Consider the following 15,701-nt stretch of genomic DNA (forward strand, 5'->3'; position numbering starts at 1 on the left):
ACAATAATCATCAGTCAGAGCGTCAAACAGTTCAATCAATCCGTCAAACGAATGCGTTTTCAATGTCATGGGTCAACATTTCATTTACTCAACTTAAGATTCAGCCTCAAGGGAACCATACGCATTGGTTCTGAGGAAGACATGAAACAGCAATCCAGTAATCGCTAGCACATTCAGATACTGCCAAGTGCTTTCTGAACCCTCAACGTGAGAAACAATAGATTTATAATTATGATTCTGAGGCCAATCTACGACTGTCACCAATCATCGGTGTCTGAAGCTTCATACTGGGTGGTTCATATCCCCAGGCAAATCAGACCAGGCAGTCAACCTTGCCATCGTTCAACTTGTCGTCTACTTCAATCATATGTCCTTTCCCCCTTCAAAATTAGTACTTTTTCAGTTTATTTTAGCGGTACTCCTCTCTTTCTCTTTTATTTATCTATTTGTCTCATTCTAATGGAAGTACGGGAAGAACAGTTACCCTGATTGGGCTCTCTCTGTCAAACAGTTCTTCTGAAGCGAGCTTGGAAGATTGCATGACCATTTGAAATAGAACTGTTGACGGCGATGAATCGTTGCGTTCACATTAGCAGTTGTCGTTTTCTTCAATTATATGTTCCCCCCTCCACCAAATTATTACTGTCTTCAGTTTCTTTGTTTATTTCTGTATCTGTCTCTCTCTAATTGAAGTACTGGAAGAATAGTGACGCAGATTGGCCTCTCAGAAGCGAGTTTCGAAGACTGCATCATCATTTTTAAGAGAACTGCAGACGGCGAAGAACGGTCGTGTTCACATTATCAGCGGTCGTTTTCTTCAATTATATGTTCTCCCCACCTCCAGAATTACTACTTTCTTCAGTTATTTTTTGTGGGATTCTTCTCTTTCTCTGTCTTTCTGATACAAGTACGGGAAGAACTGTGACTCAGGTTGGCCTCTCTCTGGCAAACAGTTCTTCGGAAGAGAACTTAGAAGACTGCATGACCATGTGAAACAGAAACAAAGTCGACGACGAACCGTCGTGTTCACATTATCAGCGGTCGTTTTCCTCAATTATATGCTCTCCCCTCCTCCGAAATTACTACTTTCTACAGTTTTTTTTCCGGAATTCCTTTCTTTACCTATTTCCTTCTCTATCTGTCTCTCTCTAAAGGAAAAATAGGAAAGATTGAAGCGGACTCACCGGATCAGATTTGCTTTAAAGGGTTGATCTGGAGCGGTCGGGCAACCAATGAAATTTCAACGCTTCGGCATAGTGAACGTGAGTTTGACGCTATTGGGGACAATGCTCTCTGCAACAGCTAAAGAACCTCTGCCGATATCCAGGCATTCCAACTAACTCCAATGATGAGAGCTCATCCATGGGCCATCCGACGGCTGTGGAGAGTTCCATGAACGACAAGTATCGTCTGCTGGATAGAACAGGCGAAGACAGACATAAAAAAGACTCGGGAAGAGAGAGAGAGATAGAGAGGGAGAAAGAGAGAGTGGTAGAGAAAGAGAGGGAGAGAGAGAGATAGAGAGGGAGAAAGAGAGAGAGGTAGAGAAAGAGAGGGAGAGAGAGAGAGAGAGGGAGAGAGATAGAGAGAGAGAGGTAGAAAAAAGAGAGGGAGAGAGAGAGAGGTAGAGAAAGAGAGGCAGAGAGAGAGAAAGAGAGATAGAGAGAGAGAGGGATAGGGAGAGAGAAAGAGAGAGAGAGAGAGAGAGGGATAGGGAGAGAGAAAGAGAGAGAGAGAGAGAGAGGGAGAGGGAGAGAGAAAGAGAGGAAGAGAGATAGAGAGATAGATAGAGAGAGGTAGAGAGGGAGAGAAAGGGGGAGAGATAAAGAGGGAGAGAGAGAGGTATAGAGGGAGAGAGAGAAAGAGAAAGAGAGGTCGAGAGATAGAGAGATAGAGAGAGAGGTAGAGAGGGAGAGAGGGAGAGAGAGAGGGAGAGAGGGAGAGAGAGAGAGAGAAAGAGAGATCGAGAGGGAGAGAGAGGGAGAGAGGGGGAGAGAGAGAGAGAAAGAGAGAGCGAGAGGGAGAGAGAGGGAGAGAGGGAGAGAGAGAGAGGGAAAGAGAAAGAGAGAGAGAGAGGGAGAGGAAGAGAGAGAGAAAGAGATAGAGAGGGAGAGGTAGAGAGAGAGAAAGAGAGAGAGAGAGAGAGAGAGAGGGAGAGAGAGAGAAGGTTTCTGGTACTAAAGCTGATGCAGAAGTGGTCGCGCGCGAACAATGCGTGAACGGCAAACAAGACAATAATTGTACACATCATCGGATAGACCACTTTCCCAGCACGAATGCTTCGTTTATCGCCATGGTTTCCCTTCTGAGCCATTGCTTCAAGCATTAACTTCTTCGTCCAGCGTCAAGTTTTCTTTAAACGACCAGCCCACGTCAAGCCGGCATCAAAAGAAGGCTTTACTCTCGTCGTGAAAAACCGTGACACCGACCTACACTCTCACGGCGAAGCGGAAAAACGCGGCAGAGCACCTTTAGTACGCTGTCTTCATGAGTCAATATTCTGATTCATAAGACAACGTAGGAAATCTTGTTAAATCGCTGTCCCTTGAGACTACCCCACATCGACAAAGTTCTCAAGACTGCGCGTTTGATTGAGAACGAAAGGCCCACGTCATGAAACATCCACCAATGATGAGCGTGACCTCCCGACCGTTCTATCATTCGACGCGGGAATCATGCGTAGACATAAAAAAGATAAACATGGTATTAGCTCATAAGGAAACAGATAGGGGAAGGCTAGGTATTAGCTCATTAAAAAAAGGATAAAATGCAGATTTGGGTCAAATGGTGTTCTTTGTGTTGAGATTTGATAGAGTACAAAGGTGGGCAAAACCAGCTGTGCCACGCTCGCCTACCCAACACGACAGGGGACTCTGATTTCTCTGGTCTTGGCCGTGTGGCGATGATTCGGTGCTTGACAAGGCGTGCGGGAGTGCCTGTCATTCAGAAAGACAGGTGAAGACTAATAGAAAACGTTGACAGCCTGCAGATGCGCAGAAAAATGGAAAAAAGAGATAGATAAGAAAAATAGACAGACCCATAAGTAGAAATACAGACAGGCAGACAGAGAGACAGACGTATCGAGATAAAAGGAGTATTGTACAAATAGATAGATACATATAGATATAGAGATAGAGATAGAAATATATAGATTGATAGATAGATAGATATATATATATTGATAGAAAGATAGGTTGATTGACATACACCGATGGATATACACACTTAATAGACAGAGAGTGGAGATAGAGATATATAGACAGAGAGTAAGAGAGACAGGCAGACGTATTGAGATAAAAACAGTGTTGTACAAGTAGATAGATATAGATATAGAGATAGAAATATATAGATTGATAGATAGATAAATAATAGATAGATATATAAATAATAGATAGAGATATATATATATTGACAGAAAGATAGGTTGATTGACATACACAGATGGATAGACACACTTAAGAGACAGAGAGATAGAGATAGAGATATATAGATTGATTGAAAGATAGGTCGATTGATAAATTGATAGACACAGATAGATTGATGATAGATAGATCCATGGATGGATAAATAGATGGATAGATAGATACATGGAGGAATATATAGATATAGATAGGTAGGTAGATAGATAGATAGGTCCATCTTTGGTTTGCCAAAGAGGCTACCATGAGAAGTGAACACTATAGTTAAGCATGCTGTGGGGGGAGCAATTTGGGATGGACAACCACGCAGGAAGTTGGTCGACAGGACTCCACCAAGGCGAAAAGTTTGTGAAGACAGATAGATCACAGACAGTATTAAGACCACTTCATGACGGGCACAATCACTATCTTTGAAGTACCCACAATTTTATTCAAAAATATAGATAAACAGATAGTCCCTGGGATGCATCCATCTTATAGAAGAACAATTTATACTAGAAGCTTTTTATATTTAATGATTAATAAATATCAATTAAATAACTAATTAGGGTTTTCTTCTGGGACCCAGATGTTGCCACGTGTGGCCATCTGTCGCCTCCAATATTTGCCACGTTTAGACAAGTTTGTGACCTAAAAGGGTTCAAGTTCATTGACGTTGGCCCCATCTAAATGGGAGGCCAAAACGCCAAAAACAGCGCCGCCCACGGACATTCTCCTGCCGCGTGTCGTTGATCCTTCGGAGTAAGATAATCAAGTGAATAACCGATACTTCAAGATTGACCAAGTAAAATTGGATAGAAAAAGACAGGGTTGGAAGGAGCGAGAGAGGAGACTCGTCAGAACTCAGAAGGGTGCAGCCCCACTATTATATGTGAAAACATTTATAAGTTTGTAAAGATGGTATGTGCCTGCATTTATGGTTCTGAGTAGGTGAAAGGCGGCAGCTAAACCGTAAGTAGATTAAAACATTACCCTTTAGTACACATTCTCTCTCAGACATGCTCGTTTAAGTCTCTCTTTCTCTCCCTTCAGTTTATGTTCCACAACGTTGGCGGAGTTTCTTTATTCTGTGATTCTTCTCTCGCTCCCAGTCTCTATCTCTCTCTTCGTATTATATGATGCAGTATTTTATCCAATTCTGAGTTGAAGACTATTTTAAGAGACGAAGGTTTTCATCTTTCTCTCTCTCACTCTCTCTTTCTGTGTCTGTTCTGTCCGTCTCTCCCTCTATCTCTATCACTGCTAGTGCTCTTTCTCACTCTAGGAGCCCTGCATTTCTATTTTCCTCTTTCTCTGTCTCCCTCTTTCTCTCTCTCTCTCTCTCTGCCAGTTATCTTTCTCATTCTTAGCCTTGCACTTCTTTCTCCTTTTCTCTCTCTCTTTCTGTGCTAGTTTTCTTTCTTTCTCTCTGTGCTATCTTTCTTTCTCTCTCTCTCTCTCTCTTTCTCTTTGCTAGTTCTATTTCTCAGTCTATGTGCGCTGCATTTCCATTTCTCTGCTATTTCCCTCTCTCTCTCCCTCATTCTATTCCTCTTTCTCTTTCTTTATAGTTCTCTTTCTACATCCTAATGAACAGTGAGTCCAAAAGATCTATTTCAAAGCCGCCAATCACCGATGATGGGTGACGCACTGTAGAACCGACGAGGCACATATAATCACTTAGGCCGTGGCTCCACCACAACCCACGAGTTTCCTCAGTTGGTCCCTCTTTGTCGATATCGTTTCAATAATCTTAGTCCTCTCCAGGGCACAGAGCTGATTGGGTCTGTGTTTGTGCTTTCTACGGACAAAGAGAGGAAGAGAGAGAAACAGTAAAGGAGCCCTCCGTCAAAGATGACACATCACCTCTCTCTAGCCTTCTCAGAATCCTGGATAACTTAATCCTATGCTGCCAGCTTGACCCATAAACCATGTAGAGAGTATGAGAGAGATATGGCGGGAGAGGTAGAGAGAGAGATGAGAAAGTATTTCTGTACAGTTCCCACGCCAACCATCTCCTCCAAACTTGCATTCGAACTTGAGTGAAAGGAGATAGAGCAATAGAGCAGGAGAAAGCGCGAGTATGAGACAAGTTTGGAGGGAGGAAGATATGGCAGGAGAACAAGAGAGAAGAGGAGTATTGTCTATCTTCTAGATATATCCAGATTAGAATATTGCCATTTACTAGCTCCACATGATAGGGAGAGAAATAAACTGTGGTAGATGGTGTGTAAAATACACATCTGTGAAGAAAATTCGAGGGAAAATGGGAGAAGGGCGGATGGAGGATAAAGGGGTAGATTCATATTATTTTTGTTCCTGACAGATCCTTCTTCAGGAAATCCGGATTCGCACGTGACACTTCTCAAGCTCCACATGAGAAGATACTGAGAGGAACAGTGATATGTAGAGAGAGAGTAAGAGGATAAGCAGCTAGGAGAGGAGCAAATAAAACGATAGGACTAGAGAGAGAGAGAGAGATGATAAGCCTTCTAGCACTGTTCCAGTCACACGCATCTCAAGCAAACCTAGATTCGGCCTAACACCAAGTTTAAAAGGTGATGACACGCGGAAATGTAGAGAGAGAAGGATAGAGAAATGACTGTAGAATATTCAGGATAATCGGGCAATCGTTGAAGGTGGTGCAGAATAAGGGCTCTCAGTCACGGGCACGGTCTCGATTTCTCTCACATGCGAGGACGCAGCTACGCAGGTGTGTTTGACTGCCTCAGGAGACCAGTTAACCCAAGGCATCGTGTCAGCCCGTTAGGCCTCTTAAGGGGACCCTTTAGTTTTGTCGCCACTCCCGTTGTATCAACTATAAAAAGACCACAAGATCGACGGAAACCTCCCACAACTCTTGCCTCTTCCTCCTCATTCCTTAGACGAGAATCTCCCTCCGTTGTCTTCGTTTGAGAGTTAACGCGAGAATGACCAAGCAAAGCGTGGCGACGCAGGAGGCTGTGACCATGGCCGTCCCTGCCTACGCTCTGAAGAAGAGCTTGCTTACGATGGTAGACCTCCGCGTCGGCCAACACGGCGGCCGTCTCGTCCCTTCCTTGGAGTCCATGAGAGCTTCCTCACCTACCCATCGCAAAGCCCCTTCCTTTCACTCTCCCGACGACCCCGACCGTCTCTCCTGGATGGTGATCACCTTATCTCTCTCTCCCTCTTTCTCTTTCTCAATGTGTCTGTGTCTCTCTCTATCTATTTATATATATATATATATCTCTATTTATCTCTTGTTCTTTCTCTCTCTCAATGTATGTCTCTCGCTCTATCAATCTATACATCTCTCTCCCTATCTATCTCGCCTTCTCTCACTATCTATCCCTATCTCTCTCTCTCTCTCTCTCTCTCTCTCTCTCTCTCTCTCTCTCTCTCTCTCTCTCTCTCTCTCTCTCTCTCTCTCTCTCTCTCTCTCTCTCTCTCTTTCTCTCTCTCTTTCGAGTTCTATGTCTTACTTGTTGTGTTGCGTTGCAGAGGGAACATCCCTCGGCGCTAAGCATGTTTGAGGATATAGTCGCGATGTCGAAGGGGAAGAAGATAGCTATGTTTCTTGACTACGACGGGACGTTGTCACCGATTGTGGAGGATCCGGATGTCGCTTTCATGTCCGACGCGGTTTGTCCTTCGCCGTTCTGTCTTGCCGCTTTAGAGATGACCATTTTTCTGTGTTGCTGGAGCACCAAGTTTAACTCCCTGGTAATTTGTTTAATTCCGTAGATGAGAGAAGCTGTCAGAGATGCGGCCCGGTACTTTCCCACGGCCATAGTAAGCGGTAGATGCAAGGACAAGGTTGATTCTTGCTTTCGTATCCTAACCGTATTTAGGCTTCCGCTCTCTCTCTCTAAAACGCTCTTTACAGGTTTTTAACTTCGTAAAACTTGAGGAGCTTTACTATGCCGGCAGCCATGGCATGGACATCCAAGGCCCGAAGACTCCAACGGTATGTTCTCTGTTCATAGATAAGACATTATTAATGTTATTCAAGAGAGAGAGATGATATGTTTTTCGTCATGGGACTTGGGTTTATGATTTATATTGACAAGGGTCATGTGCAGGAAACGAAGACAGTCCCTTTCCAGCCGGCCGCCGAGTATCTGGATATGATCGATGAGGTGGGTTTGACTTCTTCTCTACTATGGCGTATAGGGAACAAGCCACTTGTAATCTTACATTAAATAGACAGAAAACCCTAAGACAGTAGTACAAAGACACCCAAATACTTCCAATTTCTTACGAGATTTCTTGCCATTGAAGGTGTCCAAAGCTCTGTTGGAGAAGACCAAGTCCATCCCCGGGGCCAAGGTGGAGAACAACAAGTTCTGCGTCTCTGTTCACTTCCGCTGCGTTGATGAGAAGGTTAGAGAGAGAAAAAACACTTGGCCATCGTTCATTTCTTCTCCTCTGATCTCATTTTTGTTTTGAATCAGAGATGGGTCATGCTAGCGGAGAAGGTCGGTGCTGTTCTCAAGGGCTTCCCGAAACTTCGCGTCTCCCAAGGCCGTAAGGTAACAAATAATAGTTAAGGATGCCCCTCTTTCTTCAATCTCCGTCTTCCTCGTTCTTATCTCGTCAAAACCATAAACTTTGGACGAAGGTGCTGGAGATTAGGCCCACCATTAAGTGGGACAAAGGCAAGGCCCTGGAATACCTCCTGGACTCCCTCGGTGAGCCTCAAACTCTGGATGAGTTTCATCGTCGAGTCACAAATTCTATTTGATGATAAGCTTCCGCTTTATCATAGGTTTCGGCAACAGCAAAGATGTTCTGCCAGTGTATATCGGCGACGACAGGACAGACGAAGACGCCTTCAGGGTATTTCTCTCTCTCTCTCTCCCTCTCTCTCCCTCTCTCTCCCTCTCTCTCTCTCTCTCTCTCTCTCTCTCTCTCTCTCTCTCTCTCTCTCTCTCTCTCTCTCTCTCTCTCTCTCTCTCTCTCTCTCTCTCTCTCTCTCTCTCTCTCTCTCTCTCTCTCTCTCTCTCTCTCTCTCTCTCTCTCTCTCTCTCTCTCTCTCTCTCTCTCTCTCTCTCTCTCTCTTCCTCTCTCTCTCTCTCTCTCTCTCTCTCTCTCTCTCTCTCTCTCTCTCTCTCTCTCTCTCTCTCTCTCTCTCTCTCTCTCTCTCTCTCTCTCTCTCTCTCTCTCTCTCTCTCTCTCTCTCTCTCTCTCTCTCTCTCTCTCCTCTCTCTCCTCTCTCTCCTCCCTCTCTCTCTCTCTCTCTCTCTCCTCTCTATCTCTCTCCTCTCTCTCTCCTCTCTCTCTCTCCCTCTATCTCGCTCTCTCTCTCTCTCTCGCTCTCTCTCTCTCTCTCTCTCTCTCTCTCTCGCTCTCTCTCTCTCTCTCTCTCTCTCTCTCTCTCTCTCTCTCTCCCTCCCTCTCCCTCTCTCTCTCTCTCTCCCTCTCTCTCTCTCTCTCTCTCTCTCTCTCTCTCTCTCTCTCTCTCTCTCTCTCTCTCTCTCTCTCTCTCTCTCTCTCTCTCTCTACCTATCTAACAATCTCCCTTTCTCTCCCTTACTTTCTTTTCTTACAAACATCTGGGTACGGTTACCTTATGTGGCTTCTTCATATTATAGGTGCTAAGGGAGAGAGGCCAAGGACTCGGTATCCTCGTCTCGAAGATTCCGAAGGATACTTGCGCCTCGTACTCCCTTCGAGAACCCTCCGAGGCAAGCTCTCTCTCTCTCTCTCCCTTCCTCCCTCTCCATCCCTCACTCTCACTTTCTTTCTTTCTCTCTCTATCTCTATGTGTCTTTCTCTTTCTGTGTGTCTCTCTCTCTCCCTCTCTCTCTCTTTCTGTGTGTTTCTCTCTCTGTGTGCCTCTCCCTCCCCTCTCTCTCACTTTCTTTATTTCTCTCTCCATCTCTCTGTGTTCTTCCCTCTCTATCTCTCTTTGTCCTTCTCTCTGTCTTTCTGTCCGTCCATCGCTCTCTTTCTGTGTCCCTCTCCCTTTTTACCTCTCTGTGTCCCTCTTTCTCTCTCTGTCTCTCTTTCTGTGTCCCTCTCTCTCTCTCTCACTTTCTGTGTCCCTCTCTCTCTCTTTCTATGCCCCCCTCTCACTCTCTTTCTTTCCGTGTCCCACTACCAGTCTACCTCTTTCTGCGTCCTTATCTCTCTCTCTTTCTGTCTCTCTCAATCTCTCTATCTCTCTCCCTCTCACTGAATCTATGATCCATCTATCAGTATTTCTCTTCCTCTTCCTCTTCCTCTTTTTGGCTTTTTTACTGGGTTTCCATTTTTGTTGGGGGGGAAGTCAGTCCTTGGGGAGTAGCCAGATGGTTTTGTCGGTAGGATTCCTCTCTCTAGAATATTGAATGGCTTGTGGACCATGCAGGTGATGGAGTTTCTGCAGCGGCTGGCGGAGTGGAAGCGTGTCTCGTCCAAGGGACGCTCAGCGGTGTAAATATTATCTCCCTGCCTCTGTCTACCCATGTGCTGTAGCATGGCCCTGGCGAGGGCCCTTATTTATATCTCTCCTGGCCCAGAAGAAGCAAGGCTAGGAGAGCTTGTGATAGTGAGAATTGGCTTCTCTATATCGTTCTACTTTGTTATTTCTCTCTCCTCCCCAACTCTTGTCTTGTCCTGATGTCGATAGACTCAATACCTTGGCTTGTAAGTAGTTCAACCATGTATCCATGATCAAATGTACAACTATTCACATGTGCCTTTCTCTCTTCATCACATTCTCTATCTCTCCGTCTTCTTCAACAGAAACTTGCGGTTCGCGCTGGTTTCATACCAGTTTAACGCATTAAACTTAATCTTTCCATGTGTTTTAAGATCTATTTCTTTGTTCATTCTCCATCCATCTGTGAATAAAGAGACAAGGGCTATGTACCTCTTTCATTCCCCTATGTCTATTTCATCTCTACCTTTCCATGAACAAAAAGGCCGACCGGTTTAGTTTATTTAACGCTTGGAAATCACATCTTCCAAGGTATTTTGAGATCAATTTCCTTGTCCATTCACCGTAAATCTGTGAAGGAACAGACACGGACTGTGGGCCAAGATTCAGCCTGTGCCGTCTCCTTCAGACCTAACTCGGGCCTTCAATGCAAAGTATGCCAAAGTAAACTACGTGAGATTTCTCCACGTACTTTTGGTTTCGATACATAATCAATCTCTTTCTCTCTCCATCCTCGTTAAACTCGACGTAGCAGAATGCGCGGCTACGTCATAGAGCTCAGCTCTCCAATATAGCATCTATGCTCAGCATCTAAGAAACAGAATCTATCTCTGACGTTGAAACTGTCTTCTGCATGGATAAATCCAACAAGATCTCGTCCTACCGAGGTAGGCAATTGACCAGATTTTATTAAACAGAGGAATGACTTCATGAAAATTAACCGCGCCAGCATATTAAAGAAACATCCTAGCGACCCTACGGCGTACAAATTCACGTCGTATTAGCATATCAATAACTGAAACGTGAACCATAATTTGATTTATTTTAAGCACATTAGCGAACTATAAGATACGTAATCCTGGGATTTTATTTGCTCAAAAGAGATCAGAGAGCGATGTCGACAGACAGATGAATATTGACTCTATCCTTCTTTTGTTGCAGACGTATATTCATTTGTCTCGAGTAGTCCATGTTTGGGGAGCAGCCTTTTTTTTTTGATAATGGAATCTTGGGGGGAAGGTCTGGGGCCCTCTTGGGCAGCCTCTCCCAGTACCTTACTTGGACAGCATCCGATATCTAGTGGTCAGTTCCTCTGACCCCCTCTCTCCCTCTCGCTCTATTTCTCTCTCCATCTTTCTCTTTTTCGCCCTGTCTCTCTCTCTTTCTCTCCATCTCTCTTTTTTGCCCTGTCTCTCTCTCATTCTCTCCATCTCTCTCTTTTTCTCCCTGTCTCTCTCTCTCTTTCTCTCCATCTCTCTCTTCCTTCGCCCTGTCTCTCTCTCTCTTTCTCGCCATCTCTCTCTCTTTTTCTTTCCATCTCTCTCTCTCTTTCGCCCTGTCTCTCCCTATTTCTATATCTCTCTCTCTTTCTCTCCATCTCTCTCTCTTTTTCGCCTGTCTCTCTCTTTTTCTCTCCATCTCTCTCTCTCTCTCTCTCGCCCTGTCTCTCTCTCTTTCTCCCCCTATTTCTTTATCTCTCTCTCTTTCTCTCCATCTCTCTCTCTTTTTCGCCTGTCTCTCTCTTTTTCTCTCCATCTCTCTCTCTTTCGCCCTGTCTCTCTCTCTTTCTCTCCCTATTTCTTTATCTCTCTCTCTCTCTCCATCTCTCTCTCTTTTTCGCCTGTCTCTCTCTTTCTCTACATCTCTCTCTCTTTGTCGCCTGTCTCTCTCTCTTTCTCTACATCTCTCTCTCTTTGTCGCCTGTCTCTCTCTCTTTCTCTCCATCTCTCTCTCTCTCTCTCGCCTGTCTCTCTCTTTTTCTCTCCATCTCTCTCTCTTTTTTGCCCTGTCTCTCTCTCTCTCTCCCTATTTCTTTCTCTCCCTCTCTCTCTGAATCTCTCTCTTTTCTCCCCATCTCTCTCTCTCTGCGTCTCTCTCTCTCTCTCGATCCCAGTATAATGGAATTTATATCATTGGGACCGGACCGTAAGGAGTCTAAATCGGTGTCTGAATGATACAGTTCTGGCCCTTCTAGTATTTGTCAGTAGCACATACTCTTCATAGAGATATTTAGCAGAAAAACGTAACAGAGACGTACCCTAATCACCAACTCGACGAGATGAAAAGGACTTCGCTCACCCCATTGAGAATACCAAAGGATAGTGATAGATGCAAAGCTTTTAAGGCAGTTGTTGCCCTTGCATGTTTCTTTCTCCCTCCTTGTCCTCTCCACTCATTTGGTGTAGATAGGCCACAAGTCTGGCCCTCTAGGCTCTCTGTGGCCATGATTAACAAGGTTTTCTCCATGTCAGGAGTATGACCACCAGCAGCGAGCATGTGCTCTGACCTATCCCCTAGTTACCGGTTTTTTACAGTTTCTTACAAGGCCAGGGAGCTAGGGTTAGGGCGGCGGTCAGCAAGAGATCGCATGCATGTTCTAGCTACTTACTGTGAATGCTCTAGGAGAAAGGGACACCTTTTAAGTATCCCTGTCCTTGAGGTTGCTAGACTTGAAGGTTAGTGGCCCCTGGTAGTTAATGCAGTGTGAGACTGTGGCTCAATGGCGCTGGTGAGCTTACATCATGCAAAGCAGTGATAAACTTTAAACTTTGGAAATTGGCATACCATTTCTTATACAACTTTTTTCTCAACTCCTGAGTGCGACATGGAAGTTTGTTTCATATCTTTCCTATTATATAACCCACCATACCGAAGGCATGATTATGTTTATATAGGTGTAGTTTTCGTTATTTATTATTTAGGTTTATTATTAATTTGGCTCTAAATTGAATAGGTTTATTATTATCCAAGGAATTGATTAGACTCTTAACTTTATCATATTGATGAAAACTGTTGGGTTATACCATCATTATGACAAGTCACTTCATAGTTACAAATCACTATTCACATCAACATAATGTGAAATCAACCTTGAAAAATAGTATGTGCCACGTGGTGATTTCAGAAATTGATAGATTGGACACATGATACCCCAACACACTGACGTTTTTAACTTTTTACGAGTCCTCAATGCGGGGTCCACTTTGGAAAAACTGACTTATATTTAATACATGCTTATATTTGACTCTGTTTTGCTTGTTTCCAAATCTTGAAACAGAAAGATTGTAATCTTCCTAAATGTCTTGTTTATGAGACAGATTTCTGGTCAATTCGAACTATAACCTACACACAAGTAATAGAGTATGAATAAATGTGATGGATCATGGGCTTACCTGAAGCAGGCATAAAGAAAATAGGCTACAAAGCTCTTTAGATCATCCCTTGTGGACTTGTATCAGACCCAACAAGACATGGCATACCTCCTATAGAATGAGGGCATTAAACACCAGGTTATTTACTTCTCTATTGATGTCCAGACACCCAAAGATACATTCTTTTTAAAGGGAAGACAATCCGTAATGCCTCCCCATAATCTGTAACCTGACCTGTGTAAACTGCCTAAGTAGGTAAGCCAAAAGTCCATTCTCCAGTTCATCACCCGACAATCTCTTATATGACCTACTGTAATATGCACATTATAGTGGTATCATGATTAATTTCTTTACAACATATCATATCAGTGATCATCATGGGAGTACTATTCAGTACAACATCACATAGATAGTTACATATTACATTAAGTATCACACATCTGAGAGAATGGATGAACTCATATGTGACAAATATTATTCAAGTTGTTCTCTTAAAAAAATTATAAAAACAATAGTATCCTATATATAAAAAATTTTACTCTAATATATAGGGGAATATCAAAGTGCTACACTAGTGTCTCAAGTGAGAATCTTCGCTACACAAGTCAATGTAACTTGTCAAGCCAATACTAAAGACATGTCCATTGTAAGTTTCTGATGGAAATACCTAAGTAAGAAAGCTAATTTTTAACCATTCCTAGTGTGCTCAATAGACACTAACTGATATCTGTTTATCCCAATTCAACAAAGAAAATGAATCTATATAAGGTGATAAGCAAATGTGATATTGTTCCTATTAGATAATCGTCTAGTAGCTTGATTATCATAATATATCCACTCAGGCTTCTGTATGGGGCATATGCCACCAATGTCTGATAAACACTTTTGTAACCATGTCATATGAATATGCATGAAAACGGGTCATGAAATCAATTTCCAGCATATTTGTTGCAGTCCTCTCTATGCACAATACCATGAAATAGCTCCCCAAGAAAGTAAAAAGTGTAAATTGATGGTAATCTGCTTGTATCTTAAAATATGGTATAGTCTTGAGCCAACAAGTCCCATGAATTCTAAATGATTTTTTTCCTTTCATTTAATCACAATATCCTTGGCTCCTTGAAAATATCACAAAACATTCTTGTCAGCCATCCATAATATGAGTTGGGATCACTATGGCTGATAAACTCAAAACTTGACATGTTAATTATGTCATCATTGAATTTTTTTATTTTAATGATTTTTTTTAAAACAAAATTAGACAAGGAAGTAGATGTAGTTTGTGATGAATAAGGATTTTCTCATTAGGAATGGTTATGAACAATTTAATACACTTTAAATGATGATTGAACAGATGAGATGGAGTACATATAAAATATGAGATAGTGGAATGAGGGTAAATGATGAGGTACAAAGGTGATAAATAATATTACATATATATTATTAAGATTGATATGAAATCAAAATGATGCAAGGTAGTGATGTGGAAGGGATAGTTAGGAATAGAAATAAGAAGGATGAGTTTAAGTGACGATGACCTGATCAGAAGATGGATACTGAGATTGATATGAATATATATTAATATTTATGTGGGTGGTAATAGTAATGGCATGAGTATGGTTTTAATAAATTGTGGAACTGATCATAATTATTGTGATGAAAAGACGATACAGATTTAACCCAATCACGCACCCTAGAAGTAAGCCAACGTCATGCACCCTAGGAGCTCACGTTCCACTAGGACCACAGGATTTTGGAGATGTAGGTAAGATCCTCAACTTCTCTGCAGCATCTCATCAAGCACTGAAGACACCAAGGAAGGACACCTGATGTACATCTCAACTCACTATCTTTCAATTTCCCATACATGTATGAAGCAAGTTCAAAGAACAATTTTACAGTGATTAGCACTGGAACTTATAATCCATGGCCACAAATGGATAGAGGGGAGGAAGATGAAGACTTTCTCACGTTTTTAGCGCAATCAATTGTCTATTGGCTATCAAGGATTGAAATGGGAGTAATGTGGGCCATCAAATTTGACTGAAATATTCTATCTCCTCATCGGTGATACGACTGCTTTAGGTCTAATGTTTATATCAATATTTTTTATAAATATTATTTTTTCGCACATTCTTTGTCTAAAGTTTGTAAATTTCCATTTCCCTACATGGAAAAATAAGAACATTAAATGAATGATGAGCATGGAATGTGGCGATGCATCACAGTGTGCCACATCTCTAAATTATTTGATTTTCCTAAATGAAATGTGGCCAAGTGTCACACTATTTATACAAAAATTCTCATGTAATAATTAAGAAATTAAAATTTTTGACCGGGCAAAGCAGTTTGCGCCCGTCACATCTCACAATATCTCGTCTCAACAAAAGGTATTATTGCTGGGCTTTAGGCTATAATTTGGATGAAACTTATATGATTACTGTAGTGGAAGAAGAATAAGACAATCATAATGGCACTGTTAAATCTGATGATAAAAGCACAATGGCATGGATCAGAAAGATCCAT

General features: G+C 42.6%; 1 protein-coding gene across 1 annotated transcript; it reads left to right on the forward strand.

Moving 5' to 3' along the window:
* The first annotated feature begins 6,247 nt into the window (after positions 1-6,247).
* On the forward strand, positions 6,248-10,060 carry LOC144713834 (putative trehalose-phosphate phosphatase 6). Its single transcript, XM_078588548.1, has 11 exons — positions 6,248-6,544; positions 6,882-7,022; positions 7,125-7,196; positions 7,267-7,347; positions 7,463-7,519; positions 7,662-7,763; positions 7,835-7,912; positions 8,002-8,071; positions 8,149-8,219; positions 8,975-9,067; positions 9,733-10,060. The coding sequence occupies exons 1-11, from the start codon at positions 6,329-6,331 to the stop codon at positions 9,799-9,801; spliced, it is 1,050 nt and encodes a 349-aa protein (XP_078444674.1). The 5' UTR covers positions 6,248-6,328; the 3' UTR covers positions 9,802-10,060.
* The last annotated feature ends 5,641 nt before the right edge of the window (positions 10,061-15,701 follow it).

The sequence above is a fragment of the Wolffia australiana genome, chromosome 16, assembly GCF_029677425.1.
Source record: "Wolffia australiana isolate 7733 chromosome 16, ASM2967742v1".
In the NCBI taxonomy this organism is placed as follows: domain Eukaryota; kingdom Viridiplantae; phylum Streptophyta; class Magnoliopsida; order Alismatales; family Araceae; genus Wolffia; species Wolffia australiana.

Excerpts from the sequence above, each read along its gene's own strand:
- LOC144713834 (XM_078588548.1), top strand. The coding sequence starts at position 6,329 with ATGACCAAGCAAAGCGTGGCGACGCAGGAGGCTGTGACCATGGCCGTC. Across the intron at positions 7,023-7,124 it reads TCGCTTTCATGTCCGACGCG|ATGAGAGAAGCTGTCAGAGA; the intron begins GTTTGTCCTTCG and ends TTAATTCCGTAG. Across the intron at positions 8,072-8,148 it reads ATACCTCCTGGACTCCCTCG|GTTTCGGCAACAGCAAAGAT; the intron begins GTGAGCCTCAAA and ends GCTTTATCATAG.